The 27,544-nt window shown below is 34.3% G+C and overlaps 1 protein-coding gene across 3 annotated transcripts in view; it reads right to left on the reverse strand.

Annotated features, from left to right (window-relative positions):
• GLRA3 (glycine receptor alpha 3) overlaps nt 1-27,152 on the reverse strand; it is a 150,813-nt gene extending 123,661 nt beyond the window's left edge. Inside the window, exon 1 of one of the 3 annotated variants that reach the window (XM_088792540.1) lies at nt 26,539-27,152. In XM_088792540.1, coding sequence (XP_088648666.1) covers nt 26,539-26,609 — 71 coding nt within the window. In that variant the 5' untranslated portion in view covers nt 26,610-27,152. The remainder of the gene's footprint in view (nt 1-26,538) is intronic. The other 2 variants (XM_019733097.3, XM_019733096.3) reach the window with 2 other exon arrangements.
• Nucleotides 27,153-27,544: the final 392 nt, after the last annotated feature.

The following is a 27,544-nucleotide window of genomic DNA, read 5'->3' on the forward strand; positions in this document are numbered from 1 at the left end:
TATTATATGATGAGAACCTGTGTCCATGAAAGGTAAAGGGTTACTGTTTTTCTCACTCAAACATTTTCCTTTTGTGCAGTTGTTCATCCTAGAAGCCCATAAGTGTAACTCCACTCCCGTGTAGCCCCTCATTTATCTAGGTTGGTCCACAGAAGGCCTAGGCCTGCTTGCTAATATCAAATGACTCTGTTCATCCACAGAACTTTGCTTAAGAAAGTGAAGCAGACTTTCTGAGCGCACATGTGTTTAAAACTGATATATTCAAACTGATGTTACTTCCTGCAGGTTGTCAATCATCACATCCTCCCAGCTCTGTCACTCAACTCAGAGCATTGCCAAACCCTGAACCTTTATGGTCACCACCTGATCTCAGTCGTATCAAGTTATTAAATTTCTAGTGCCAGAATTTCTAATAAGTAGTGAAAATGTGATGTTGAGCTATCACCATTTAATTGTCTACCATACATATATATTCAGTGATTCATAGTCACTACTTTAAAATTCAATATCAATAATAATGAGAGAATGATATTTCTGAAAGTATAGCATCACAACTAACAGCACTTACTAACTATTGCCCTGTTCTAGAGGCTCTATCTATTATAGTTTGGACATTCTAGGTCACTTACCCTCCCAAGGATTCTTACTCTGTCTTTCTTGCTTTCTCCCTAAACAGAAACCTCTCCTCTCCCTATTCTGTCGGTTCCATATTACTTTATGACATTTTATCTCTGATTATTAATGGTCAGTTGAATTCCCTGCCATTGTGATCTCTGGGAAGTTTATTTTAATGCAATTATCATCATCATCATGAAAAGAAAGAACAAAAACCCACTACCTTTTCAATAACTCAAGGACTTTACTCTACCATATGTTTTACGTAACAATCAAACTACTTCGTGGATTACTGCAAATCTCTGGTTAATTGCCAGAGTTATGAAAAATCTGGTTGTTGCCGTTTTTGAGTTTTCTCACTGCTGCTTTTAAGGAGGAGAGAATTTATAGGGGTCTGTACTGAACTATTTTTGCTGGCATTATCACTCTGACAGTGTCTTCTTAGACTTCTTTTTATATTTGTTTTATTATATTTGTGCTTTAAAAGTGGGTCAGATATATATGGTGATGTATTATAGAAATGTACACTTGAAACCTATATAATTTTACTAACCAATGTCACCCCAATACATTTAATTTAAAAAGAAAAAAAAGCATTCTTCAGCTTCTTACTGGAGCTGCTCCTTTTTCTTTTTCTTTTTTTTTTTATTAGTTTCAGGTGTACAAAACAATGTACTAGACACTTACACCCTGCACAAAGTGATAACTCCCCTCCCCCAGTCTATTACCCCTATATAGCTGTTACAATTCCACTGACTATTCCCTATGCTGTACTCCATATCCTGTGACTATATATATATATATATATATATACACATATATATATATATATTAAATTATAGTTGACATTCTCCTCTTTTATATATATATTAAATTATAGTTGACATTCTCCTCTTTTCTCTCTCTGGGTAATTGTATTTACTCCCATGGTATCAGCTACCTCCTATAATACTACTTTATAGGACCTTTTAAAAGATCTTGTTTCATAAATAATGTAAAGATTTGCTTTTAAAAGAAAATATAGGTTTACCTTTTGGGTTTCCTTATAATGAATCATCAAAAACTGTAATTGACTAAATATCAGTAAATATTATATTGATAGTTATTCTTATGGTAGTAATAAAGCAATATTTCTGTTTATTCTCTCTTTCTCTCTCTCTGCCTCCCTCCCTCTCTTCTTTCTCATAAGGGGGAGAGAGAGAGAGAGAGTTAAATTATCAACATGGCAAGTGTTAATTGAACATTTTCAAAATTTGGCTACATATATTTTTCAGATATATTAAGCAGTAGATAGCACAATAAAGAAAAAATGAGGGACAAAAATGGAATAAAAATGTCCACTGCATGCCTACAATTTTAGCAAAATAAAAGTAATTTGATTTCTTTGGGCAGATATATGCTAAATTTTAATGATAATAATTGCTTCCATTCATACAATAACCATGTTCCAAAAAGTCTGTCTTTTCCTAATAGTTTTTATTAACCTACTTCTAAAATAATTTTTTTCAAGTTGTTGCAAACCAACATTAATCTTAACACGGAATAAGAATATTTTAAAAATAACATATTTTCCTCTCATATCAAGCAATCATTTACCCATTGCAATAGGCTATTTATAAAAGTTTGATATTTATACTAATGTGAGGAATAAGCTACTGAATATTTTCCGGTAGTGGAGATAGAGATGTCCTCTGTACATACTTTTTCTGTAATTATTGCCCAACACTCAAGCAGAGGTAGGGACTGGCACGCTAGTTGTATGCGATATTTGTATGTCCTGTAGCATGTCATCACGTTACTTGAGAACTCCTGGAATTCTGAATCCCTGAACACCCATAGGAAGATAACGGAGTTAGACAATCCACATGTAAGAAAATGTTCTGTACTTAACGTGAAATGATCCTGCCAATAGATATTTCTGTGTTTGACTTTTTAATATTATGAAGATAAGTGGTAAATGTGTGCTATGTTCTACCTGCTTCCTCTGTGTATGACAAAGATCTGAATGGAAGCAAGATAATTCACCATAATGTCTCCAGATCATTAGCGAGCCTCTGCCACTAAGCATACAAACACATGCTTGCATTGTTTCAGCTGCTTCAAACCCTACTACCCAGCACTATTTGCTCTCAAGATCTGAATTATTTGAATAATTAAATAAATAAAACAAGATTATTTTGTTTCAATATGATGAAATCATTCTTGATCTTTTTTAAGGTTAACAATTTATTGTTGTTAATCTTAGTAATCTTCATTTTTTGACATATTCAAAAAACAATAACTGGGCTACTACAATAATCATGCCTTCATGAAATTTGATCCCACATTGGTACTCTAAAAAAATTTTTTAATTACAGTTGACATTCAATATTATATTAGTTTCAGTTGCACAGCACAGTGGATAAACATTTATATAATTTACAAAGTGATTCCTCAATAAATCTAGTGCCCACCCAACACCGTACATAGTTATTACCATATTATTGACTATATTCCTTATGCTGTACTTTACATCCCTGTGACTATTTTGTAACTGCCAATTCGTACTTCTTAATCCCTTCCCCTTTTTACCCAGCCCCCCAACCCCTCTCCCACCTGGCAACCATCAGTTTGTTCTCTGTATCTATGAGTTTGACATATATACTTTTAAAAGTCCACTTGAAATAAGCTCTTATTGCCAAAAATATTTGTTTCCAAATATATTATTCAAAGATCATGATACTAATTCACCAGCGATGGGAATATATAAAAATTCATTTTATGGAGGACTAGAATCTTGTGAATAGAAGCTCGTTCATTTATTTATTTAACAACCATTATTGATTCCTTCAAAGAGCCTGGCATCATAACTGGAATAGTTCGAAAGACAAGGGAATTTTATATATTTATGTAAATATATAAATATATATATCATATCCTCAATATTTAATCTTCTTAAAGGTCAAATAAAGGTTAAATAATCTTTTTAATGGTTATTATTATAAAACCTTTTTAATGACCAACATGCTGTTGAAATAGTTTCTACTAAAAATATAAATTTTTATTGTTTATGCTATTAGTAATTAAAATTAGGTTAAGGAAGGAAAACGCAACACTTCTTATTGCTACCATAGTGTGGGATGGAAGATAGATATCACCAATAAATAGAAAGGCAAGCTATTTCATCTGACACTGCAAATCTATCAAGATTACATACTTTCTATAATAAATATTATATATTTTACAGTTAAATATAGTATTTTTAACACTGAAAATAAAAAATTACTATAAATTTAAACAAGAAATTATTTATAGTTCTTTTGACATGGTACTTAAAATTAATAAAATCACTAATATAATTTGATTGTTGAATTGAGAAGAATACATGGAATACATATTGGACTGGGATGGAGTGAGAACAGGTAAAAGATGACAAATTATTTTAAAAATACAATACCCAATTTTCTATAACCCTTTTATAAACTGAGAGAAGTTCATTTAAAACAAAAGCGTAAAAAAATAAGATAGTAAAATAAAATAAAAACATAGTGCATTTCTGTTACATAAAAGTATTCTTTCTCATGCCAAAATGTGTTTTTTTTTGTTGTTGTTGTTAAATTGATTTGGGTGACACTGGTTAGTAAAATTACATAGTTTTCAAGTGTTCATTTCTGTAATACATCATCTTGCATATACTGCATTGTGTGTTCACTACCCAGAGTCAGTGCTTTTAAAATCGGTTAAATGTTGAAACAACGACTTTTAAGTTCTCATATAATTTATTAGGTGCAAAGTACTGTGCTAAGGTATGTACCGTGTTTCCCTGAAAATAAGACCTAGCCGGACAATCAGCTTTAATGTGTCTTTTGGAGCAAAAATTAATATAAGACCCAGTTTTATATTATACTATATAAGACCTAGTATCATATCATATCATATCATATCATATCATATCATATCATAGACCGGGTCTTACATTATTGTAAGTATGAATCTTTAAAAATTCATGTATTATTGTAATATGAATCTTTAAAGCATTCACAGTTCAGTAGATTACTCTGTCTGGGCCCATCTGGGGTCTACAGAGAATCGCCGGGAAGTATCAGTGAACAGGAGTGATTGGCTGGCTCCCTTCTTCCTAACACTGTGAGCAAAACCTTCACGTTTTGTAACAGGGATTTACCACCAAGCTCTGTAGGATGATGCCTACGTAAAAATTAGAAAATTCTGAGCAAAGAACTGTTCCAATTTTCTTTTCTTTTTTTTCCCAATTTTCTTTACTAGTTATGTTCACTGCAATGACACTAGAGCCATCCAACTTCTTCTGGGCAACTGATTTTATTTCTAAAGATTCACAATTTTGACTCAAATGGAATTATGATCAGCAAAAGGACACTGAGTAATTGGCTAAAAAGCAGTTCTACATACACATAGTCTATCCCTTTCTTTTCTGAAAGGAGTGGAGCCTATGCATATGGAAAGACTTCCCATCACCTACAACACTTGCTCTGGTATATTTCTCCTAGAACTTTCTTCCTAGTACAATATTGTCTGAGATTTTCACCATGTGAACATTAGTAGACTGTCTTCAGACAATCAAACTAAGAGAGCTCAGAGCAATAAACACATAGTATGAGGCTCCGTACGACTAATCTGGAATCTTACTCTAATTTTTAAATAGTCAACATCATCTGTACATACATATTCAAACACATTTTTTTTTAAGTTCTTAAAACTCTCGGTAGGAGCAGTTAGTGGGAAGAATCTAAGATTAACTTTGGAGAAGAAACTTTATCATCAAGTCCATTTTTTTGTCTAAAACTCCTAGTTTCAACAAAACTGTCATATTTATAGCAGATTACTAAGATTGTTAGCAAATTACACATGATCAGTACTTTCGAAAGCAGCTTTGCATTTTTTACAAGTCTTTTATTTATGAAAATCTCAAAATTGGTGTAAATTTGCCTGCCTCCCACACTTGGCTCTTCTTTTCTATGCTGTACCAAGTACTGAATTTACTATTAACTTTTCTCAGAAACCGTGTGTGGGCTTAAACACATTCCCATCAATGAACTTATTTTCTTCATTTAAGTATTTTACATCATCTTATTTATATAAAGACGTGCTATTTGGAAGTTCAGAAACTTCAGTTTCTGAGAGACTGGCAGAAAGTCCCTTACGCACTTCTTCTCTCCTTTCTCTTCCTCCTCGAAGAGAGAAAGAGGTAAAATATATCTACTTTTGGAGGACAAAAATAACCATTAAATATAGATGCTTTAAGGTGAATTTAATATAGTCGTCAGTACCTATTTACGTCTGCTAAATGCACCTTAAAATTGAGAGAAAATATAAAAGTTGTAGCTGGGAAACATAATGTGGTTTCGAGACAAGTCTTGGCACATGGGGCTGAAAACAATGTATCTGTTTTCATGAATTGATTGTACGGAAGGAAGGATGACCTTTAGGGACAAATCAGTGCCCAGGGTCCTGAGGCGGAGAAGGTCTGCAGTATGATGGAGAAAAACAGTTTACCAGGTATTCTATAGCTCCATAAACCAGTCCTTTAGGGTTACAATTCCATGGGAAAAATGTTTCACAGTTATTATTTGGAAATTTTTAAGGTGTTGAAACACACGCAATTGATATTTCTAGCGCAGGTTGGAAAATAAAACACAGAACAGAAAAGATGAGCTTTCTTCCCATTTCTCTATGGCTTCAGTCTCTTTATGAGAGATCTAAAGAGAAATTAGGATGTCTGGGAATAGCTGAAGTTTTGAGCAATTCACCCTTAAGCACACTGCCTTAGAAAAAGAACCATTTTTTGCCATGAAGACATACGCAGTGAAGCAGGCTTTAAGTTGATTGTAGGATATTAATTATTTTAAAAGGAGGCCAAAATGAAAGAATATAAAAGGACTATTCTAGACTATCTCTCCAAACTCAGAGAAATAATTAAAAATTAATTAAAAAACCTTCGGGGTACTAGGATCCTGATTCTTGCCTCTGTGAGTAATGTGTCGGTGAAATATGATTATCATTTTATAAAGTGATCTCATTTCTACCAGCAGTTTGATGGGGTGTAGTGTAAGCACTGACATGTTTTTATTTTTCTTTTTTGTGATGCAAGTGCCTGAGTTAAGCTTTGACTGCTGAGGCATCCATTTCAAAGAGGCACACTTCAAAGACTATCTGGAATAAACGCATTGCCAGCCACAGGACTAGATAAAGAGGCTCCTTTGTTTTAGAGATCTTGCTTGATTTCAATAACTAACCATTTGGGCTACTCGTTTGTTTTCCCTTCCTGCACTTTAAATTCCCTCTCTTATGTTTTAAATTCACCAATAAAGAGTGAACCCACCAAACCTTAGGCCCCCACCCTCAACCCCAATCAGAGCAGAACCCCAAGCCCCTCCCTGCACTCTTCCCTCACTACTCTCTCTCTACCTGTGACTTCGCTTTGTGGCCCCAGGTGTGCTATGTAATTTCCAGGTCTCGTAAGTAATAACCTGTGTCTTTTCCAAGTTTCCTAATGGTTATTGCTGAATGGCGTCTTGCAATCACAGTCAGGACCAAAGGGTTGGTCCAGTTGTAACATGGGTTTAGGAAGGGAAGCTGTCTGTGGGAAGCTCCTCAGGGCCCAGGTGAGTGCCCCACCTCGTTTCTAGATGGTAGCATTACTATGAATAGGCTGAGGCCTGCATAAAACATGACGTCTGGGCTATTTTCATTTACCTAACCATCAAAATGATACTTGCTTCTTGATCTCTCAGGCACAGAATTCATATACATGATATAACTTAATTCTCATAACAACATTACTAGTTAGATATTATTACCTGTGTATTACAGACGAAGAAACTAAGGTAAAGAGAGGTTTCTTTTTTTTGCCAGGCCACTCTGATATTGAATGTATAAGCTTATGTTTTAAATCAAATTAAACTTTCCACTGAAAACAACCAGACAAGGTTTAAAAAAATCGGTCCGTTGGAGAACTAAAAACAAAGTGGAAAATCACATGGCTAAGAAATAAGGATACAGAAAACTCACAAAGTGAGCCAAGTATTTAGAGCTACATTTCCCTTAAGGGTGGTAATAAACTTCATAGTAGCTGAATGGTTAACAATCTGTGTACAAGTTTTGAAAGCTTTATGGATTTAATTAAAAATTGTAAGCCAGGACTCACCAAAGGGGTGAACTCCTCTGATTAGGTTTGAAATCTCAAATAATTACAACTTTTGAATAGAATGAACCAGAAGTTAGAAGCCTTAGTAGGAAGCTACGCGTAGCTTGGAATTATCTCAATTTTTGAAATTGGAATAAAATCATAGATTGCTGGCAACCTAGTGCTCTAATAAAAACATGAGCCAAACTCCTGCTATTCCCACACAAAGCTATTCCTTCTCCATTCTTTTCAAACTTGGTTAGTGGCCACTTCATCTTTCCATTTCTCAGGATGTAAATCTTTGACAACCCTTGACTTCTCTTTTTATTCACAAATCATCTCTATCCATTTGGCTCTACCTTCTAATTTGAACCCATAATCCAACCACATCTCATCATGTCCCCTTCAACTTCCCTGCTACAACCTACCACTAGCTATTAACTTTGCTTTGAATGCTCATTGGTCCTCTATTCATCTAATTAACTTTTACTTATCTTTATGATCTAGGTTTGAGCATGATTTCCTCAGGAAGCCTTAGCTATTCTCTCTGATTTTGTAAAATCCTGCTAAAATATTTCCCCAATGTTTGTCTCTCATAGGTAGCACTTGTTACAATTGCAATTGTCATTTTTAATAGCATTAGTCAATCAATGTTTATCTCCTACTTTGTAAGATCTACTATTGAAGCAAAAATCATGACTGTTCCGTCATGACTGACTAATCTAGAGCATCCAGAGTGACTGAGCAAATATTTTTGAAATGAATTAACTAAATACAACGATAGAGAGGTTAAACATCAGAATATAACCCTCCAAGTCTAGCAATAATCATGCTTAGAGTGTATGTTGGACACTAGAGAGTGTCCAACCTTTGTCTCCTTCTGTCCTTTTACCCAAGTTAGGAGTGATGCTAATGAATAATCAGGAAAGATCATAAACCCAATTTAGAAATAGGAAAAAGCCAAGACATAAAAATCTGAGAGTGTAACTGAAATCATCGGTTTTATGTCTGAAAATGATCATTTAATGGTAGACCTAGACAGTTGTAAATTGGAATGTCAAGTGTGCCTTTTTAACAAGGCCTGATATTGCAATGATGTTTCCATTCAGTGCTTACTTAAAGTAGTGCTTATTAGAGGTGTCCATATTCAATGCTTGCTAGTTGTTAGTGATAAATTACATATTGTTTGTGTGTTTGTATGTGAAGGGTTAATATAGGGTTATAGGTGGGGAAGGAGGACTCTATTCAATAATAAAAATAGATGACAAAGGATTAGATAATGTAGTCATATAAGTTTTCTGAACTCTCATCTGTTTACGATCTTGTTTATTTGACCTACAAAATTTACTTTTATCATAAAATCACTCATTTTGACTAAACACTTTCAAAATGTCATGCTCAAAATTCATGGTAATTTTTATAATGCCTATGAAAACTGTCTATTCTCATGGGTAACAGTTACTTCTTTATAGTTTTGGGATCAGCTTATTTCAACTAAAAGAACTGAAAGGCCATAACACAGCTAATTAACTCATTGATTTGTAGCTTCTTAATGACTTATTTCTTCTAAAGAAAGCTGTTTCAGGTACATTGACCTACAATGGACTTCATAGCCCCTAATATATGTTGAGGGCACAAGTTAATTATATGAAAGTCATCAGGGTGCAGTGCTTGAAGCTCCAAATGGACAGCCAGGAAGCTTACGCTTTGTTTCAGCTTTGTCATTCACTAGTTGTTTCACCTTGGGCAAGCCAGATAGTCTCTTACCAGTATGAACATGGAGATTTAAAGGGGCACACATTTGTCACAGATAAATTTAGTAAACCAAACAACAATCTACACATATATTTTGAAAAAATGCCAAGTTCTTAAGCCAGTGTTTGGATTTTGTATTTGATGCCATGACTCTTTTGATCAGGCATATTTTTAAGCAAAATAAAGAGACATTCACGCAAACCAATTTATGTAGAAGGGCCCTGGGTAGTTATAATAGTATCTCATGAAACCCAACTAAGTATAGAAAATATAGACAAGCATCAAGAAAAACTAAGCACCATAGAAGAAAAAATTTTGATCGACTCATCCCAGTTCATGGATTCAACTTGTGCTTGAAAGCACTTTAGCAAGAGAGGTTGCAAGTCACATCACAAATGTGCAGTTGTAGGGGTCTTAACTGACACACTTGTTCACTGATCTTCCTTAAATAACGTCTATTCAGGACATTCAGTCCTTCAGAATTCAACTATTGAATAATGTTTAAAGCAGTTTGGGATTTATATTGTCTTTCCTTTAATAGTTTTGTTTCAGTTTTGCTATTCTAACAAGATTTTAAATAATTCAAAAGAAGTCTATCAGTTTGTATAAAACTCATTGAAAATCTGTACGGGTAGTTGCTGCTGAAACAGTAGAATTTCAGGCAGGAAAAGACTGAATGGACAAATACAAGAGAAAATATCTTAGAACCTGTGGTATCCTGGGAAGTACAAGAGGCTAAAAGAATATTAGTGTGTCTGGAATAGAGACAAAGAATGTCAAGATAATAAAAAATGAGACCAGAGAGTGCCATAGGAACCAGATCATGCAGTGCCTTGTAGATCATATTAGGGACTTCTGCGTTTATAGCCCCATGTGGAAACAAGCGGTCAAGGTAAGAGCTGAGGATAGTTTAAGTAATTTTAATAGCGGTGGGGTTGGAGAAGAGCAGAAGATTTCTGAGAGATATAATTAAGGAAATCCACAACATTTAGTGATGATTTGCTACTGAATGTGAACAAGATGAATGCACCAAGCATGATTCTGATGGTTTTAATAATACTCAAAATTTTTGACACTCCTCTCTTCAAAGAGTAGAGCCCCATTTTTCTCCTCTTGAATGTTCGCTATGTAAAGTGACTTGATTATGGCATAGTGACGTCTGTAGTTAAGTCATCAAACACATTGCTACTGCTACCTAGCTCTCTTTTGGATCACTTGCTTTTCTCCCAGACACTCACATAGGTACATGGGAGAAATTGAGGGCTCCTACCAATAAAATTCACCAACTTGCCAGTCATTTCTCTTCTACAAAAGCCCTCGTATGACTACAACCGTGGCTGACATCTTGACAGTAACCTCATGAAAGATTCTGAGTGAGAACACCTACGTAAGCTGTTCTTGAATTTCTGACCCACAGAAACTTTGAGGCTAATACATATCTATTATTGTTTTAAGCCACTGAATTTCAGGATAATGTGTTATGCAGCAATAGATAAGTAATATTTTGACTCTTAGCTTTCTGATTTGAGCAACTGTGTGTATGGAAAAACTATTCACTGATAGAGGACAGAGTGAAAAGGGAAACCAGGTATAAGAGTTATGAAACTGGGTTCAGTTTTGGACCTGTTGAATTAGAAGAAATTTTGAAACCTCTAAGAGAAACTTATCTACTATAATAAATTATTGGTACTGAGAAACAAAAATTTTCAGTAATATTTTACTGGATGATTTATTTTATAATTTTAATAAACGTACTGGCACGTAAGGACCATCACACTTGCCATTCCTTCTGCCTAGAACAATCTTCTCTAGACAGCCACATTTACTGCTCCCTCATCACCTTCAAGTTTTCACTCAAATAACAACTTTTCCAAGGGTCTATTGAATCACTTAATTAAAAGTGCCTTAGACCCTTATCACAGTTTCTCTCTCTTCTTTCTGCTTTACTTCTCTCTATAAAACTTACTATTTAAAATACTACTTATTTTACTTATTTACTTTAATGTTTTCCTCTCTTAGAAGATAACTTTATAAGAGCAGGGAATTTTGTTTGTTTACTGCTGTAGCCTCAATACTTAGAATATTGATTAGCAAATCGGAGACAGTAAGTAAATATTTGGGGAATAAATGAATAAATAATACGTGAAATATGTTACCAGAGCAATAAATAATATATTTTTCAAACCAAGAAGATCCTGTATGATAATAAAATTGGCTGCTATGAAACTCAATACATTTTCAATAAGTCATATAATTTATTATTATCCTTATTTTCATAGAAGTTAGGTATTCAGGAGGGTACTGCAAGGAAGGATATGTTTCCCCAATGATGCTATCTGACAAGGTCAGGGATTCAATTCTTTCAACTTTAGTGTAGCTCCAGAGAGCAATAAAAGCACCCTCTATTTGATTTAGAGCATCACTGTCTCTTTGGAAAGTAGAGCACAGAGAGTCTTTGTCTGGATGCTACTTTACATTTCCTCTCAAAGAAAAAAATATCTCCCTTGGAAAGATCAGGTGAAAGTTGTAGCAAAGACTTCTCCTGAAGTTTATATTTGCTGTCCTAATTCCACGTAAACATTTTTGATAAAACACTTATTTTATTAAGTTTATTGGGGTAACGTTTTAATAGACTTCTGTCCCTTGTAAGAAAACAACATGGAATGGGCTAGCAGTGTAACTCCTCTAATTAAAACATTTTATCTTTTTAAAAAAATCTGTATTTCTTTATATGCACATATATTTACATAAATATATGGAATATGATCTGGAAAGAAACATATCAAATGATTTCCATCATTATCTCTAAAGAAGGGACTAAGACACTGGTGGTGACCAAGGGTGAGTTTTGATTTATCTGAAATACTTGGATTTTTATACTGGAAACATAATCATGTATTACCTAAGTAATTATAAATAAGTAAAATTTACATAATTTGAAATTGATTTTAATTAAGTGCCTATAATGATTAAATTCAAAATTATAAATATAGATTTGTGGTTGATATATATCAGTTATTACAGCAGTTGAACACATAGCTTTTCAAAAAATTCTAGTTACATTTTGAATCCCTATAGCAACATTCAGTGGGAACTACGTTGTCAATATCACCTTATTTTGTCAAATTAGTGAAATAGCACTTGATTTCTTAAAATGAATCACCAACTACAAAATGCTTCTCTTAAACATTGTTGCCCCTCTCTTCCTTCTGGGAAGGGGTATTCTTTCATTTCTCTTGTCCAAAAGACTTCTTCCCTTAGCCTGATTCTAGACCAAAATTCTACAGAGTGTCTTTTGAAACTCTCTTATTCTAATTGTGTTTACTCACCACACACACACATACACACACACACAGACACACTCATAAGCAGAAAGTACAAAGACTTCACCAATTCAATATTTTTTTCTTAATTGAAAAAAGGTCAGAGAATTTGATCTGACTGCGGAATACAGCGTGCTCTTGGACAGTAAACTTAAAAACATTAGGTTACCAACAAGATCAAAACTAGGAAAATAAAGTCTTCTTAGTCAAAACTAGGAAAATAAAGTCTTCTTAGAACAGTAGATTTTACTTTTCCTTCAGTCAGAAAGGGTCAAAGAACTCTAGGATTCACAGTAGTAATCATTCAAAATCCAGAATGTGCCCTGATCACATGTTTGCCTTAAGGAATTTTATCAATTCTGTTGCTTAAATGCATGTCCTCCGTATTGTCTTTCTTTGCTTACCGGAGTGGGAAATGATCCCTTCTCTGCTGATTTCTTACAGGCCATTTGGTTCTATCACTCACTTTTTGCAATTGTTGATGTGTAATATTTACATCTCATAATCTCCTCTGCTAGCTAGAAACATCAGGGCTGAAGGCAAAGACTTTGTCATATAACTCATTTCATTAAATCAACAAATACCATTAATATACTACTTGGCTACAATATCTAGAGTCTTTCTAGAGTTCAATTTGGTAAGGGATGGATCACCCAAAGTTCAATTTAAGAGTATTCTGTTCCTTATATTTCAAATATATCTCAACAAGTGTAACTTACCAAAAGATCACTGAGTGTGGTTTCAGAACGATTTTTCTAGTGACAATTTGAAAGTGATTCCATCATACCAATGGGGAAAATGTTGATCAAGAATTGTGTTTCTCTTCTGAATCAAATCTTATTTGGCAAAACACCTTTTAGACCTTTAAAATATGCACTGAGCTTGTTTTTAAAAATACTTTAGAAAGGGTAGGGAGGGAAATGGTAGAAGAGGGTGAACAGAGTCAAATATATGGTGATGGAGGGAGCACTGGGTAGGGAGCACACAATGTGATATATAGATTATGTGTTATGGAATTTTACCCTTGAAACCTATGTAACTTTACTAACCATTGTCACCCCAATAAATTTAATTTAAAAAACTATACATTTTATTTTAATCTAATATATGTGCATTGTACAAAACAATCATAAAAATATTAATACAATAAAATTAAGGAAAATGTACCTTAATCTCACCACGCAGAGATAACACAAAAATCATCGTTTTACTTGAGATTTTAACTGTTATAGGTATTTACCAAATATAAATAAATAAATAAATACATACATACATACACACATACATAAAATACAACAGAAGTACTACTACTTTAATTTGAACTCTCTACTTTCTATTTTCAACTAATTGTGCTTGCATCAATGCCTACTGATAAAAATGCATTTTTATAAATCCCCAAATCAGTAAGATTCAGGACATAACGACATGATATTTTAAAGCACCAATCTCTGGAGTCTCTGAACCCAAAAAAAAAGATGTACACAGAATACTAAAATGGAGTCATAATAAGATTTTTTTCCCCTAAGAGCAGTGGCTTACTCAGATTCTTGTAGACAGTCCCCATTTGTGTGACTACAAATATTTATGCTAGTGTCACCTTTCAATGGAAGGTGTTCAGGCTTAGGTTTATTCAAGACAGATTGAAACTTTTACTTCCTCTGGTGTAGGAAACCCCACATTTGCCTGACCACTGCGTTTCTTTATGGAGAGAGCAATAGCATAGGATAAAGGCAGGAATCAAACAATAAAGCAAAAAAGAGTTTATAATTGGAAGTAATAAGGAAAGGAAAATATAGCAGTGAGCATACTGTTTCTCCATTTCCCTCTAGTGAAAATCAGCCTCTGCATTAAGATTTTTTTATTGGACTATATTCTTTTTAAAAATTAAGAGAGAAAAGAGGTCAGCAAGATGTAACTTCTGATGTTAATATTATACTTAAAGCTAATATTCAGCTGAGATTACTCTGATTCTTCTCCCATCTTATCCGTCTGTCTCACCTCTGTTTCCTTCTTTGCCCTCTCCACCTTTCTTCTTTGTGTACACCTAAAATATTCTAGGCAAAATGATAACAGTTTCCCAAGAAACAGAAGGATTTTAAAACCCTCTAGATTATAGAGGTTGTTTCCTTTGGCAGTAAGAGCATATGTTTTCCTTTAACCATGCATAACAAAATCCCTAAAATCAATGCTTCATAGAAAAGGTTAGCCATTTTCAAGATGTAAAAGAAAAGGGTTCAGAGGTGCAAACACAAAATGTATGCCAATATTCCCAAACTTGGTGCCTGTGGATAAAAACAAAGACTAAAATTTTGAAAGTGGGTCTCATTTTTACATTTTTGATGAAAATATTAATTAAAAAGTCTTACTGTGATCCTAATGGAACGGACCACATTTCACCCTTTAAAAAGTGATGTGATCATTTCCTTTTCCACTCTCAAATAGCCTAAGTTGCAGTGCTTGTTTGGAAAAACAAGCCATTAATTTGAATTGGGTGATGTGAGTTCTACCTCTGGCTTTGCCACCTAGGTCAGTGCAATCTGAATACAGATTAGGTCTCTAGGCTTCATTCTCCTCCTGTGCAGAGTGATGAAGTATCAGCTGCAACAGAGCTGGACTGAATCCTCTCAAGAGAGCTGTGAGCACACCCCTGCCGTGTAACAGAAGTAACGTAGACTGGGCTCTATTCTTTGTTTTGGAACTGTTGAATCAGATTAAACTTGTCTGCTCATAGTTTATCTTTATCTCAGCTGATGACCTTGTCTCCCATTTCAAAGGGATCATTGAGGATTCAACTGCTGAATTATGAAATCACAACCCCTGTATCTGCAGCTTGCCATATTCTGCACCTATTCTAACCTCATATCTAGTCCCCCAGAAAGATTTAGCGCTCTTCTGGTTCAAAAACTACCCTTCAACTACTGCTCTTTAAATACTCTTTTTTCATCTTGTGAGTGATTTCGCCCCTTCTCTTCTGTACCTCTCTGTCGCTTCCTAAGCATTTCTTAAACCGTTGACTTCTTCCTTCCAGACTATAAACAAGCTCAAATCTTTTTCCATTTTAAAAACAAAACAAAACCAACAAACAAACCAAGAATTGCGTAGCTCAACTGTGCACACTATTACTTTCCCTTCTAGTAGCCTCTTGAAAAAAAGGAATCTGTATTTATCTTTTTCTTTAACTCACCCTTCAATGTTAGGCTAACATATTTGGTGTATTTTTACACCAAAAATGCACTTAAGAGGCTACTAATAATCTTTCATGTTTCTTTTTGTTTTTATGGCATTTGATATGACTGGTCACTCTTTCATTTCCAAAACTCTTCTGTTAGGTTCTATGACATAATCTCGTTCTCCTTTTTCTCTTATGCATAACTTCTGTTTGTTTCCAATATTTCACCTTCTTCCCATCCCTTAGAGGTTGATGTTCTTAAAACAGTACTTTTCAAACCTGAATGTGCTTGTCTATTATCTGCAGGGCTTGACAAAATGCAGATTTGGGTTCAGTAAGTCTATGGTGGAGTTTGGAATCTGTAGTTCTTATAACTTCCCAAGTGATGATTATTTCCTGGTTAAAAGACCACATTTTGAGTAGCAATGCCCTAGGCAGGGAAGGACTTTTCACAACTGCACACCACAATTGTTACAGGTGTTATCCATACATCACTCAGCCAGCAGTGTGAGATGGGGACTGGGGCAGGGAGAATGACATACCCTAAATTTCAGAGACTTAAAGGAAAAAGAAGGTTTTTTTGAATATTATTGTTGTCAACTATAGTTGAAAAATAAATTTTAAAAAATACGTAGAAGTGTTTTAAGATCATTACAAAGAAACAACCTAAAGCAGAGGAAGATTTCTAATAGCTTTATTCACATAATCCTCTGTTACCTGTATTCTTTCCAATAAATAAAATAAGAGGCAAGAGACACAGGAGTTTTCTTCATTTGCACTTGACAGTGGGATATGCTATACAAAGTGGGGTCCCTCAGTGTTTCAATAGACAAAAGTAGGTCTCATTTTAAAAAGGAATGATTTAAGAACTAGTGAAAAATACCATTTAATGCATGCTAGAGTGTTTTATTATGTTTAAATAAGAAAATAAGAGATAGATTATTTTTAAGTTTTGGAGGTCAAGACCTCATTACGTACATCATTCTTCTTTTCCTTGTCAGAAATGCAATCGTTTATAAAACTATGAAAAGTCATAAATCTTCTTTTCTTGGATTTTTGTTTTATTTAATCTACCAATAACTAAGTTTCAGTCCTCAAACTTCTGATACACAGAGCAAACACGTTTAAATGATACAAGTCAACCAACAAGTATATATCGGGGGTGCCAAAAAAATGTATACAAGTGGACAATTTTGTCAACGTTGCTCAAGCAGTAATTTCCCATAATCAAAAGTGTCTGGGTGCTGATGGTACCACTTTGAACACCTCTTGTAATTGCAGAAGTCAAACGTGACTTGTATTTATTTTTTATCATTGGTATATATTGAGTACTACAATTTTAATACAGTATTTTCCTTTCTTAAAATGAATATACAGTTTTTTGGCACCCTCTGTATGTATGTATGTGTGGAGAGAGAGAGAGAGAGAGAGAGAGAGAGAGAGAGAGAGAGAGAGATCAATAGAACAAGTGAATATAAAAGAGTTTATCCAAATACGTTCTTTCGTTAATATCAAGTAATGGCAATAAACATTTTGTTTAGAAATAGAGAAACCTATTAATTGAATAAACATTTGCTGATATTTTCCAACATTCTACAATAGTCATATAATTTTTCCCAGGAAATTCATCTTAAAACAACATAAAACATAGGTTTATTGGAGAGAAAAAACAAAACTTGGAGGTCCCATGGTAGAAATATTGCTATTAAGTTTGCTGTAGCCTCCATTTCACATGGAAACTGACCTGTCACCTCTGCTAACAAAGCTTTCCCTGCCTGAAATGCTCTTCTCTCTTTTCTGCCCACTCAAATTTCATCAACTGTTTAGATCTCTTTAAATTCCCTTCTTCCTTATAAAGAATTTATACTCCTTTCCATTCCTAAAAAGATGTTTCCTTTTCTCAATGTTTATCCTTGTTACTATTTTGGGTCATTATTCATGACTACATTTTTGAAAATTGCCAGCAAAAAAGAAATTATCATTCAACCATCCTTTATATAGTGTCTTGGGCCTAAAACATAAATGTATATGAATAAAGAGATTAAAAGACAAAAACAAATATTCTGTTATATCAATGGTTCTCAGTTTATCTAGAGAGTTGAAAACTTGTCAGTAATTCTGATCCCAGAACTGTGGTAGGTACAATAACAGAAATTTAAATAGTATGCTTTGAGTAAATGCATTATTTATTTGATTATTATGGAGGACGGTCATTTAATTATGTCTTCTCTTTCTAGTTCAGACAGCTTATAAAAAGTAGATAATTAAAATTATATATCGATTTAAAGATACAGTTTTAGATATTTGTATATGTATTTGATATATACATTTAATTGTTATTTGCTACAACCATTATTATATGAAGTATTATTTCCATTTTTCCAATGTTTAAAAGAGAGGAAGCTATCACATAGAAGCTCAGCACCACTTCTTTCAGGAGAGGTGGGAATAGATCCCAAATAGGAACAAGTGAGGCATAGGTGAGAAGTGAGGAAATGGAAAAATGTAGATTCATTTTGCAGAAATTTTTCTGTGAAAGAAAAGAGAGATAAGAGGCAAGCGGGTAAATATACCAGTATTACCATAGATAAATAAAATTAGGAATAAAGAAAAAAACGAAGCACCAAATTACCCCTTGAATGCTAGAAGCAGAGAAAGGCAGCATAGTATTTTTAGTTATGCTTAGAGAGAGTTATTTATTTGAAATTGTCAGTCTGCTTTTGGGAAAAAAACAATGCTTTATTCCAAAATTAGTGAGCCCTTTCAGAATGCCACACACTCTTTTAAGCCCTAGAGATAGAATTTAGAATTATGTTACCATCCCTGCCCTCAAGGACTTCACAATTTGAACTAGACGCAGTACTCAGAAAATTACCACACCCCTGGGATATGTGCAGTACCAAAGGCACTGGGTGTCTGGAAACAGAGGACGCATCCTCACCTAGATTTGGGGGGAGGATCAGAGAAGGATTCTTTGAAAAGGGAAAGTGAGTTGAGTACAAATTAGCCAGACAAATGTAGTTCACATTTTCCTCCCAGTCATTTGATGGAGGACATTTGAGTGGTCATTTCATTGAGGTTCAAATCACTCATCTTCTGCCTCGTCTCCATCTTATGTATTGTATGGCCAATCTGAACGACACCAAAACAAACAAAAAAAGAAACTAGGCAAACATCATAGAAAATAAATAGACTGTAATGATAATCTCGCCAAGATTCTTTTTAAAAATAGTTGTATGAAATTATGGAAGTCATCTAACAATGATGTTAGTAGGGGCAGTCGTGATTTGAAATTTATTAATAGCAAGCGGCTTCTGGAAGCCATACACATTTATGGGAAAAGATGTTGCTAAAGTTGTCTAATGCTTTTAGTATCAACTTATCTTAAAGGGTGTCAATAGATAAATGATGCCAACCATTTGTTTATTTTACAAAGTTGCAGAGCTCTAATAAAATCCAAAACAAGTAAATACTTCCTTTATTCTTAGACCATCACTCCAAATGGTAAAACTGCACAAGTCTAGTCTAGGCAGTATCATGAAAAAGGAGTAACCATTGTACCATGACTTCTCTATGGGTGATCTCACCCCTGGGGGGCGGGAGAAAGTTTTATCTTATCTCGAGGATGAAAAATCGTCTCGTTTATAAAGCACACACACACACATATATGATACATATATACTATATATAAACATGTATATATCATACATGAGCAAATATACAGTATAGTGTGATATTATAATTTCATGGGAGCAATTTAAAAAAAGCCTAAAAATATCTTTAAAAAGCTCCTTATAAAGCAATAATAGAGAAAAAAGTTTGAGAAATAATGCATTGTACAATACAAATTTCAGTTTCTCATCATGATAAGGAGAAAAAATCCATCACTTTTCCAGTAGATGCTGCCAGTTTATATCTGTTTTACAACCTAGTCTCAAACTAGGGAACATCTGAGATCTGTTTGAGCTTCTATATCATTTATGAGATCTTAAACACCAGACTCCCTTTTCATTCCAAGTAATAATACAGATTTAAATAGAATTCAAATCTAAAGTCATAAACATAGACATGTGACAGGCAGATGTCACTGCAATGTTTATTTGTTACATATTGAGCATCTACTCCATGCATGACATTGAATTAAATATTATGGAGATAAAAACCAAGATCAGAATCAATCTTATCCTTGTGGGACTTACAGTTAAGAGGGAGAGGGAAGTCTTGCATGAAAATCTAAAACATACATTTGAAAGTGATGTCACATGGTCTCCCCTCTACAGTGGTATATTGTTAAAAGCTGAGGTTCTGTTTCCCCAGTACAACACACACTGCCTGGAATGTAGTCCTTTTTTTATTTCTCCATACATTTTTATAAAGTTATAGAGAGATTCGGGTAGAAAGTTCCAGGCAATGGAGTACCTGTATTGAAAAGGTTATAATTTCAAACCATGCCTCAAATGAAAACGTTCCACAAACAGGAGGGTCAAGCATGAGAGAGAAAAAAAAAGAAAGAAAGAAAGAAAGAAAAATATACACAAAGACAAATATTTGGGGAGCCACCTAAAGAAAAAGGAAGTTCACTATGGCCTGGAGAGTATAGAATGGCGTTTTAGTTTTTATTAATTAAAATTGTTTCATAAATATTTTCCTTCTGAGGTAAAGAGGTTCTTATTGCTGGAAAATTTTCAAGTTTACAGGATGGCCACCTGTTAGAAATATTTTGAGAGATTCTCAAATTTAGGTATGATATTAGATGGACCAGTTTTTACCTCTCATGTAAGCCCAATCATATTCTGTCAGCAGTTGTTGTATCACAGTATCAGAAATATCTCAGGGTCTAGCCTAAACTCCCACTTGGTTATGGCAAATGTTTGTATGCACTCATAGAAAATTCTTCATCATTTGCATTAGAACTTATTCCATTCAATAAATTATTTCCAGAGACTTTTAGATGTTATGCTATTCCTATTTGTATCAATGAGGTGAGTACTTCTGTGCATTAAATTGTCTGAGAGGTGCTGGTAATACTTCCTCCTAAGAGCATTTCTAGTACGGAGATTCTGAAAGAATTTCAGAAACGCACTTCAAGGGGGCTTCTCATTCCTTGACTTCTCCTTCTCCTTCTCCGCCTCCTCCTCTTCCCTCTCCTTCTTCTCCTTCTTCTCTTATTGTTCTTATTCTTCTTTTACCATTGTTTTCTCTTTTGACAACGCCCGAGGATTTCAATCTCTATGTCCTTACAATACGTCTGGTTGCAATACAGTTGTTAGGATGGCTTCGTTTTCTGTGGCTGCACAGCTCATTCTAGTCACACACTTTCTGTTTGTGGCTAAACACATGGTTCTGTCTTGACATTCCTGCCTTCCCTCTGGAACCAGTTCTCTAAAAGTCACTCACTTGTCTCTCTTCCTGAGCCACTCACTCAAGCAAAACAAAGCTAGGGCTATCCCTTTCTCCTAGTGGGGAAAGACAACCCACGTTTCCCATAGACATTTACCTACACATGAATTTATTTTCAATAAGCACCGTTAATCCAAGTAGAAAGATAACGATGTGGACAAGGGTCAGAGACAGGTTTGGTGGGAAAATCAAGGAGGATCCACTATATATGCTTCGTGAAGTAAGGAAAAGTAAAAGATGTATGTTCCCCCCAAATAATTCCCTAGAAATCCCTGGGAAAACTTAAGTGAATAAAATGTACCATCCACGACTGTGGGCTAATTTATGAGATTAGTTGAAATTAGAGCTTTGGAAGGTTCTATAGAAAAGTGATAGAAAGACATAGGCTATTGATAAGAGGAGGTCCTTGGGATCGACAGTATAAAACTATGATACTGTTACTCTGTCATTTGGTTACGATTAGTGTCACCTCCACAGTGTAGCTCAGAGCTCTCTGAGTTCTTCTTCTCTGTGCCCTACTCTGAATATTCTATCATCATTACATACAAATATGTTCTCTATTCTTTCTTCTTTGCACAAGTATGGTCACCATCATAACACTGTGACGGTTCACGCATTGTCTCTGCATTCCTAGCTGATAGCAAGATACCAAAATCTACTGCTAACCTCTCAAAACACCCCAAATCAAGTTCAATGTCCTCTTTTCTTCCAGCAATCCAAATCCTCTACCTGATTTTCTTTAAATGATTTTCCATATTTTGGTGAAAAACACAAACATGGTCTCCAAATTCTAAAATGAGCATATTGTTCTTTTCTTCTTGTAGTTTTGTCATTGGTGTTTGTTTAAATAGTTCTTACTATTACTAGTTATTATTAGCTATCTTATGATTAATGGTAATTTTGAGATAAACTCTACCTCTGAAAGAGAGGAATTCATAGATATATTTTGAGCCAAGTTACAAGACCATTCTTGTAATAACTATCCAGTTATAATTACATTATTTGCTTCTAAATTTTACCCATATTCCATTGTTTAAGGAAGCTGTGACTCCCTCATATTTTTGTAGGTTTGTTATTGTAACCAACAGTAGTAGTTCTTGCTAGTAGAATATGATTTTAAACCATAAATTGGAATTCCTTCAACTGAATTCGACCATCACCATTCCCTAAGCACACTATATGCCCATATCATTCTTTTGAATGAATATTATCTTTACATGTTATTTTTGCCCATGGAACAAGCATCTTACAAGATCCAGCACAAGTACCAAGCCTTCTGGATAGCTTCTCTATCTCACATTCCCTAAACATTGTTGTTTGTATTTTTCTTTTGTCACTTGGCGTTTTGTACTTTCTTCCTTGCTAGACTCTAAGTTGCATGACAGGAAAGGTGGTAGTTTCCCAATCATTCATAGCCAAATTGTACCCAACACAAGTGTTTGTGCAACAAAATTAAGCAATTCTGTTGAAATGTTTAACATTGCATATTAAGCACATATTTGTTGATTGAGTTGCCTCAGTACATACTTGCGTGGTCAAGGGAGAGAAAAATTTTATAGAAGAGGAAACATTTTACAAGCTATTTTCTAAATATGCAGGACAAACTGCTTGAAGTCTTGGCTAGACAACTGGGCCATGATCCTGCTTTACTTGAGAAAATGTATGATTAGTTAGAGACACAAAGGGAAGAAGCATATATTATATGTGGCATAATTTTAAAAAGCTGCAAAGAACCCTGCTATTGTACCTGAACATAAGAAATCCCGAAATAGTAAAGGTTTATTTCTTGAAGTACATTTTTCTTCGGTATCTTACATAAGAAAATACAGCTAACATTAAAAAGGATTTTCCCCACCATCCAAAACATACCAAAAGCAAAAATAAGAAATTCTATGCCAAAATGTTCTTCTTGGGCTTTGAAGTAAACCAAGAAAGCATTTTACGTGTGATTATCATGAAGTCTTAAATTCACATATTGAGTTTTTCACAATGTACCATAACTTATTCACATAGCAAGTCTATAATGATATCAAACTGTAAAGATGAAAATCAAAATTTTAAGTTATGAAAATAGTTAATTTAAACAAAATTTTTTTTGGCAGTCCCCCTGCTTTTGGAATTTGTTCCACAAGCTCTTCATAATCATCACTTATCTACATTTCAAAGAAAGCTGAACACTGGTGTTTTGTTCTTTATTTTATTAATATGAGAACTAGGACCCAAACACCATAGCAGAATTGTTTCAAAAAAAGAGCAATATCTGAGCAAAGTGTCAAACTTTTAAAAACTTTACTACTAAGATATTCAGATTTCTTTTGTCTGTTTATGCAATGTTCTCCCGTATTTATTAATAAAGAACAATTCTCCTTACAAAAATTATATTCTTATACTTGACGTATTCTGGTACTGAATACTTCTAATTGTATTATGTTAGTAAATATTTTTGTTCTGCTGTTTTTGCCTTAATAAAATTTATTTACTAAAAAGTAGAAATTATGCCAAGATAAAAGAACTAAAATATCATCTGTGGACTTGGAATAGTAGACTAAGAAAGTGTTAGAAATTTTTATAATAATATTCCACTGATAAAATTTTGTACTAGTAATAGCAATGAAAACTATCAGACATTGCTGGTAAACGTGTAAATAGGTATAACTACTTTTGAAAGCTTGCACTGTCTACTAAAGAGCTAACCTATGCAGTATCTGCTAAACCGAAAATTCCTCCCCTAGGGAAAGCTTTGGAAAGCTTTTAGGGAAACCTTACAGCTCACAAAAATGCATGTATTCACATGTAGTCACAAAAAGATATGTTCAAGGATATTTGTAGCAGCACTAACCAAAACCTGAAAAATACCCAAATAATCCTCTACTGGCTAATGGATAAATTGTCATGACTTCATATAATGGAATACCATACAGCAATGAGAATAAACAAGCTGTTGTTACATGCACCAATATGGATAAATCACATAAACATAATGTTCATAAAAATAAAGCAGATTCAACTGAGTATTTATATAAAGTTCAAAAGCAGGAAAAACATATTTATTGTTTCATAAGTCAGGATAGAGGCTATCTTTGGGCAGAGTAGTTCCTGGGAAAGGATATGGAGGTGGGAAGGGCAGTCTGAGTTCTTCTGTGATACTGGCAATGCTACTTCTTGATCTGTGGTCTCTTTACATATGTGTGTTACCTTTGTGAAACATTATGTGGAAGCTTGTTATTTGTGCCCTTTTCTGGGTACATGTTATATCTCAAAAATTGTTTAAATCTTTAAAACTTATAAAGATTAAACTTCTTCAGAGAGTGGTGAGCTGCTGTTATCTAAGACTAGTCTACGGTCAAGAAAAAGTTTACTCAATTTACAAAAGAAAAAAGAAAAACTTGATTAAGAATACATGTATCACATAAACTTCTATATTGGGTATGTCTTTTTCAAGGGATTACATTTTTTGATTATTCATAAACAACTTTAACTAAAATTATTTAACATTAATGATCATGAATTTGAAATACAATTTTTGTGAACTTCAATAAAACGAGACAAACACCAGAGGCTCTAGTAATGAAGATTACATATCTAAGAATATATTACAACAAATATGGTGAATTGCCATTATACAAATTTGACCACATTGACCAAAACATTTTAGTTACTGACATTAAACTTCCAAAATCTAATTATCTATCAACTAAACTATTCTGATTTCTTGAAAAAATAAATATTATCATCTGATATTATTACCTAAGATACTAAAAATAGAGTAAAATCAATTTCTCTTATAAATTTTGTACTCCTTTCCATGAAATTTCCATAAATATAAAAACTCTATACTCTTTGCCTTGATCACTGCATATAAAATTTGTGACAATTGTAAAGTTACAAAACTTTATCAAGTCATATTAAAATATCGTCACTTAAAATATTCTTGTTTACAAGAAGTTCAACCCCTTAAGAAAAAATCGATAATTTCAGTAATATAATAACCTTTACAACTAGTTCCTGTTACTACAGTCATATCAAAATAATATAACTTTCTGTAAGGTAGTTTTTATGAAATACATTATGTTTTTCTAAGGTGCCCAAACATGAAAACTTGACCTAGCAACCCAGGAAAGAATATTTACATACTTCAAATAGAAATCAGCATATACATAACCTAGTTACTCTGATTATTTGATTTCAGTCCTCTTGAAAAACTTATGAACCATAAAATGAAAATTATAATAATAATAAGCTAATTATAACAGTAAAATGAAATTTATGTTGATGATTCAAAAATCTATATGAGCAGTATCTTGCTTATACATTGTTTAATTAAGAACAGTGGTTAAATTATCTGATCTTATACATTGTTTAATTAAGAACAGTGGTTAAATTTTGCCTAGTCTGTCTTCTTCTCTTTAAATTAATTAAAAAGAAAAAATGAGGCCTACCAAATATGACTGGACATGATAAGAAAATGACATGGTATAGAACAATTTTATTGTTCAATTGGTTTCTTATAATGTTACTTTCTCCAAAAAGATGATTCCTAACATATAACATATCTAATGATTTATTTATGATTTTGCCTCCATGTATTACCTAAACTAGCTCATTAGAAAATAGTACTTGCAAGGCCTTTATTTTTTGATTCATGTAACTTAACCTCTGGATATATCAACAGTGTTCAGAATTCCTCTGATCAGTAAATGTTTATGTCCTAATTTTTTTTTTTTTGCCTTTTAAAAAGTTAGTTATGTTCCATTTCTAATAACTAAATGGTTTATAACTTCCAAACAGAGAATAACATCCAGAACTTATAATTCACTTAGAAAAAAGGAAGATCTAATAGTAATTTGAGAAGGAAAAACTTGACTCTAAAATAATTTTTCCAGAGTAATCTCAGCTGCAAATAATATATCAGTTACTAAAATACATTAATAACTGAAAATAGAGCAAATTTACATGTTTTCAAAGATCTCAACAGAGATTGCTAGATGATTTTAGATAAAAAACAATACTATTTAAGGGATGCTTTCAACAGGTCAATTTCTAATGGCATTCTTGGTTTCATCAATAACAAGTGGTGGCAACCTAGTACACAGGTTTCATTGAGTTTGCCAACTGTTAAAAACAAGTGGACTCACCTGAGTAATAGTGCTGCTTCCCAGAAATAAAGTCCCGAAACTAATGTCCGAAAGTGTCTCACGGGGGCCATGATATGAAGAGAATTCACGATCCTGAAATTAGTCTTATCCAAAGTGTGGGGGAATGAGAAAGCCGGGAATGCAAATGTGCAATCTAACTCCGTGTGGTGGTGGAAACAAACGCCTGGAACGCTTCAGCACCACAGACAGCTCCCCGCAGACCGCGGAGGCCCTCTTTCAAACACTTGAAATTCCCTTTCAGTCCCTGCTCTGGGCATTGAGCGGAAGATTCACAGGATTACAAATGTGCAGGTGATTTACACAGTGAAAACGGAATAATGGGTGAGATGAAATATATGAAGTGCCTAGGTTCTGGGCAACAGTTCACTGGAGCTCTAGCGGCAAAGGAAGAATGCTTGTCCTTTCCTGACTCAGACCCACGTTTGGAGAAAGAACAGCAGCAACAGCCGGAACAAAGATGCTTCTTCACCTGCTCCAAGTGCCGCCAGCCCGAATCCTACTCCCCACCTTTGGATAAAAGCCGAGACAGCGAGCGCGGCAAAGGGAGGCGGAGGCGGGGCCAGACGACACTGCCTAGCTCGCAAATCACGACCTCACAGCGGGACAGAGTGACAGGCCACTCATGACGGTAGGCGGTGCTTAGCACTTCACCCTGTGAGAAAAAAAAAAAGAAAAAAAAAAGCAGTGAGTAACAGATGCAGAGCCTAAAAGGCGACTGGAAGGAGTTGGGGGAAGGAAGCCTCAGGGCCAAGAACTGGGAGAGTCAGCGGCTTTTGTGGGTTAGGTAGCAGAATTGCTTTTGAGAAACCCTCCTTGTTCGCTTCCAGGGAAAGGTACAATTTAGTAACGAAAGGTCTTTTCGGATGTGGCCCAATCTCTTGACCTTACACCGAAATGAAAGAGTAAACAGTAAGCCCGTGGAAAGGGCTAGGGAAGAGCCAGGAGTGTGGCGCGTGGGCAGCAGCGGCACAGGAGAATCCGTTGC

This window comes from Rhinolophus sinicus, chromosome 15 (genome assembly GCF_057876585.1).
Source record: "Rhinolophus sinicus isolate RSI-liver-muscle chromosome 15, RSI-T2T, whole genome shotgun sequence".
Taxonomy (NCBI): domain Eukaryota; kingdom Metazoa; phylum Chordata; class Mammalia; order Chiroptera; family Rhinolophidae; genus Rhinolophus; species Rhinolophus sinicus.